A 5,178-nucleotide genomic window follows, 5' to 3' on the forward strand; every position below is an offset into this window, starting at 1 on the left:
GAGCACGATTCCCTAGGTGAATAGCATGTATAGATGACAGGTACCTCTTCTATAGCATCTGTAGTTGAACCAGGTGGTTGGATAGAGTCCATAGAAGGCATAGTAAGCCTCCACATCCATGCAATGGTGCGAGTAATTCAAGAACTTGAATCACTTCACAGTTGAACTAAACAGTCTTGTTATGTCTAGGATAATAGCTATACATTACAGTACAACAGTACAAAGCTTATTATCTGTTCCTACCATAGGGACTGATAAGCATGTTGATCCTGGAAGTTATTTACTAGAAACTTTTCGCAGCGATCAAGGACATTTGTCGATGACCATGACTTGTCAGCTTTCTCCCCGAACATCGGGAAAAGCTGACAATTCCTCCGAATCTTGCAAACCTCAATGATCCCCACCTTTGGCTGTCCTCGCTTCCGTGTCACTGAATACATCTGGTGGTGCCGATTCTTCGACGACGGTGGGGTGTACCACTCCACAAATGCCAGATGTCCCGGCGAAGACACTCCGTAGTCAGTGAACATTGCTTTACTGAACTGCTCAGGGACCTTGAAGAAGACTCGTACACGCGCAACGCCAAGACCTTCAATGCCCGTGTCGTCGGCGTCCGCAACATCAACCAGGACGGTGTCGAAGCGGCCCGACCGGTCTCGCCCTCCAAAGGGGTTAGCGACAGGTGTCGTGACGAAGTCAGGCGCTCCGTCAATCTGAATATTGGATATGACGAACGTAGCACGGTGCCACACGTCTACCCAGTTGAACGGCACCTCGAGATTATCATGATTCCGGCGCCGAGCGGCTGCACGTTCACGTTCGGTGGAGCATCGCGAAATAGCAATGAATGCCCGGAGCGCATCCAGGAAGCGGGGTGCGTGGTAGTTGGAAGCAATAGAGGTGAATGAAACAGCCGTAACATGCGGAAACTTCGACAACGTGGGACCACACGGCAAGATCTTCATCCGTCGCGAGCGAGTTCGCGGAGGTGGCGGGAGTGTGTTGGTATACCAGCGGATGTGTACGTCGCGAAGCGCAAGCTTCTCGTAGCGTTCGAGCCACCGCGTCATTTGTTCCACGTAGTCTTGCTTCTTGTTCGTGGCATCATATGCACGCTTGGCGTTGTCGATGTGAAGCCGTTCCGACGTTTCCGTGTTCGTGTTGTCCGTTGTACCGACGGCCCGGATGCCGTCGACGTAGTGTGACAGCATGTGCAACTTTGGGATGTTGAAGTTCGGCACTGCGATGTCGTATCTCGTTAGTATATGTAGAGGTGAATATCAGAGAACATACCGGCGCGTGCACATTCGTCAATGAAAACTTGCTTATCCGCATGGAACCCCGCGAGAGCTTCATCGAGATATTGGAGAGTTTCGTCCGAATGACTGATGTATTGCGCGATAAATATGAAGTCGAATAAGCACCGGGTTGCGCGCAAAGCACGCGGGCTAATAGCCCCAACAGCGCAGCCAAGGAGCTGTTTAACCATCTGCTTGCGTTCGGGGCCAGAAACTTGAGCCAAACCGCTGATGCCGTTTGCGAAATGGCGGACTCCGTGGGTTTCAGGCAAGCGTCGGAGGCGGGCGTCAAGCTCTGATGCACCAATAAGAGCCGTCAACCACTCTATTAGGTGCATAAGCATGCCCTGGTAGAGTTGATGTAGTACGTCAGCCGATATGGCGGAGTGAATATTACAGTGGGGGAGATGGGCCCAAAAGGGGTCGTCGACGTGGGTTAACCCGGCGGCTTTGAGAGCTGCCTCGGCTTTGCGATACGAGCCATGCGCCTGCGCACGCCGGAGGTTATGTAGGGTATCCGTTTGCTTCCGAAGAGTCCAGGAGGACAGGCGATGTTTGGCAAAATCAGTAGCCGCCGCCGAACATTTTGGGCATCTTTGTCCGAACCGAGTGCAGCAGACCAGACTTTGCTCTGGATGATCGGCGACATACACTGCAACGATGGGAAATGCCAACCGGACGGCACCATCCCCTCCGGTAAGCTCCACACCTGTCTTCCCCGCATCCTCGAGCGACCTGAGAACAACGCGCATGGCCGCATGAAAAGAGCGTGCCCGCATGACACGGGCAACGTCATCGGGAAGGTGAGACATGTCGGTGATGGGAAGATACGCAATGAGAACTTGTGCATGGTAGGAAGGTTTTCGGCGAATATCCTTCGAGATGTTGCCTATCGAGAGATACACAGGGTGGACTTGCTGATCACCACTGAACGTGGATAGCTGAGTCTTATCCGAGCTCAGGATCACCGGGACGACGGTCGCACCGTCCGGTAACTTCGCCTGTATCGTCATGAGATTCGCAAGCGCAACAAGTAACAGAGGCGAGTCGTACCTGGGTTTCCCACCACCAATCTCCCGTGTTCATCTCACTGTACATGCGTTGCGTGTTCTCCGTATCACAAAAGTCACGCACAGGCGCGTAACTCATATGGTCTGTGAAGTCGGGATTGGCGTAGAGGGACTTGATGCATTCCAGCGGATCTCGAAAGCGCAGTTTCTGGGTGACTACGCCGTGCGTTTCGTGGACTACCGAGAAGTCCGATTCCATCCAGGGCGGGTTACCAGGTAGCTGATCGATCATCTGATTGAGAGATCGAGCGTTGTGGTATGAGAGATCGAGGCGATCAACGACCTGACCATGGATAAGCAGACAGTGACGAGACCGGGTCAAGCAACGTACCTCAGGTATTTCGAGCAAGCGCGTAAGGGCATTTGCGCTAATGCATTCTTCTTTGGCCCACCGAGCGAGCTGAAAGTCCAGATCGTGCTTGAAAGGCTCATAGACCGATGCTTCGCTTGTCCTGGCCGATTCCAGGCGTGCACGAACATCCTCGTCATACCGCAGAATTTTGCCAGCGCCGCGATACTCGACAGTCGATGCGGGATCAGCATCAACTGCTTTCTCCGCGACTACCCGTTCTAACGGGTCGTGAAGCGGCTGCGAACGAACTTGACGCGGAGGCGTATGAGGGTCGAATGGTGCTTGAAATGGTGCTGCACCGGTCCGCTGATCGTAATCACTATAATCCATGCTCCCGTCGTCTTCCGAGCACATTCCGGGCATGTAGTTTTGCGGATCATCCAGGTGAGCATGAGGCGGGTCATCCTCCTGGTCGCTAGCATCGGCATAGTCCCGAAGAGGGGCAGGGTCAGCCTTGTAGCGTAGCTCATGAAGCCATCTGCATGAGGCAGACTGCCGTTGGTGGCTATGGAGGTAGCCATTGGATGCAAACGTCTTGAGGCATCCGGTACATGCAAAGCTGCCAGGCATTGATAGAATCGTAGGTGCAATCAAAGACTGATTAAACAAAGCATGAGTGCCCGGCGGTGCACCGAGAAATGACTAACTCACCTTTGGTTAGTGAACGCAGGGGAGACGCGGGCTTTCAGCTGGGAATGAAAGCGTCGAAGCCGTGTTGGCGCTGTTGTGATTGTTTGACTGTTCGTAAAAGGCCGTGTAGTCTTGCCGGTTGTCCAAGCTTCGAAGTAGTTATTCGACGTGCGACTATCTTGGAGCACCGAGCACGCAGAATGCTGCCAGTGAGCAACGAAGGGTCGTGAATTGAGCGCTGAGTGACGAAGTATGAGCGGTCGGAGTTGCCCCGGTGATTGAAAACTCACCGTCGGTCAGTGTGCAGAGGTGAAGGGTAGTCCTCCGGCTTGAAGTGCGACCATCGAGAGCCAAGCGCTTGCCACGTACGCCTCTTCTATACTTGCTATAGACAGTCCCGACCGCTATAGACCTTCTCGATCGCTATCACGCAGGCCCCAGTCATGAAAGCGGCGCAGAAACGTGGACGAACGGCTCTGGAAACGCCGGTCAATGCAAGGCGCAAGTCATCGCGATCGCAAGGCCACAAACGCACCGGTAAGGGATACTTTCTTGGTTGTCGTCAGGCATTTCTCATGGGTATTGCAGTGTCGACCAGCTCCGCTACCGTGACCGCATCAGCAAGTAACAAGGCCAAGAACTCGTCTCGCCGGCACAACAAGGATCAGTCAGATGACGATGACGAAGCAAACCTGTTTATGAGCTCAAAGGCAAACGGTGGTACTGGTGTAACAGAAGATGAGAGTGATTTTGAGGCGGATCAGCGTAATGCTGCGTGTACGTCGCCGAGCTTTCTGAATCACTGATCATTGATCATGTCCTACATGTTTAGACTGGAAGTACAGGTCCATAGAAGACATTCATACGAAGGGTACCGACGAAGAACAAGAGGACGCGGAGTCTGTTGAGGAGCAGGAAGACGAGGGGGAGGCAGAACCGGTGTCAAAGCGTCGACGCGTGAACGCAAAGCACCTTCCCCACGTACTCTGTCTCCTCTATTCACAATGTCCACGATGTCGTATGCTCACATGCACGCCATGTTAACCTTCCAGATTATCAACAGTACTCCGAAGGCGGTTGCGAAGGACCTTCCACCGCGGAAAAAGGTCAACAAGACAACTCACTCACGGCGCCACTCGACACAATCATCCCGCAGTTCGACTCCGCCGTCTGAGCGTACCCCGCAGAAGTCCACCAAGGGATCAAGACAATACTCACCGTACGACCCTATCCGCGCCATTGGATGTCTACAGGGGAAGCAGTCCCCGCCGTCAAAGTCGATATCGAAGCTCGCCGGCACACACTTCAGGGTCACCCTCGCGACAACGCAGCCGTTTCCGAATGGAATCGACTCGATTTCGCTTGCGAAGGCCAGCTTTCTCGAGGCGTGCAAGGAGCTCGGTGTAGAGAGTCGTCGAATGCGCTTTGAAGAGGTCGAATTATACTCCAAGACCATGATAACATCTGAGAAAAATCCCATGACTATACAGCACTACATAGTCCAATATAGCATCCATAGTTCCATAGCAATGTCAATTTGTATGGTTGCTATGGAGCTGCCTGCAGTTGCTATAGAGGTACCTGCCAGTGCTATAAAGTGCTATGGGTGCTATAGATCACACTGCCATGACTATATAGCACAGAGCCAATGCTATGGGCACTACAGACACTATGGCAATTTGGTAGTCATCATATGCTCAGTAAATGCCATGATTAATCAGACAAAAACTAAAATGTTTGATTTTGAAAAAAATATTTGGATTGCATAATAACTGTATACAATATTACATGACTAGTGCTACATTACATTCCTAGTGCTACTGACCAG

General features: G+C 52.4%; 2 protein-coding genes across 2 annotated transcripts; one reads left to right on the top strand and one right to left on the bottom strand.

Moving 5' to 3' along the window:
• Positions 1-239: 239 nt before the first annotated feature.
• PUNSTDRAFT_59004 (uncharacterized protein) lies at positions 240-2,567 on the bottom strand (the record flags this gene model as incomplete). The annotated part of the gene is made up of 3 exons (XM_007378160.1): positions 240-1,240; positions 1,294-2,299; positions 2,352-2,567. The coding sequence occupies 3 exons, from the start codon at positions 2,565-2,567 to the stop codon at positions 240-242; spliced, it is 2,223 nt and encodes a 740-aa protein (XP_007378222.1).
• A 1,226-nt stretch (positions 2,568-3,793) lies between these two features.
• PUNSTDRAFT_128995 (uncharacterized protein) lies at positions 3,794-4,524 on the top strand (the record flags this gene model as incomplete). The annotated part of the gene is made up of 4 exons (XM_007378161.1): positions 3,794-3,887; positions 3,939-4,127; positions 4,183-4,331; positions 4,414-4,524. 4 exons carry the CDS (start codon positions 3,794-3,796, stop codon positions 4,522-4,524), a joined length of 543 nt encoding a protein of 180 aa, XP_007378223.1.
• Between the last annotated feature and the right edge of the window lie 654 nt (positions 4,525-5,178).

Source organism: Punctularia strigosozonata, assembly GCF_000264995.1.
Source record: "Punctularia strigosozonata HHB-11173 SS5 unplaced genomic scaffold PUNSTscaffold_1, whole genome shotgun sequence".
Lineage (NCBI taxonomy): Eukaryota > Fungi > Basidiomycota > Agaricomycetes > Corticiales > Punctulariaceae > Punctularia > Punctularia strigosozonata.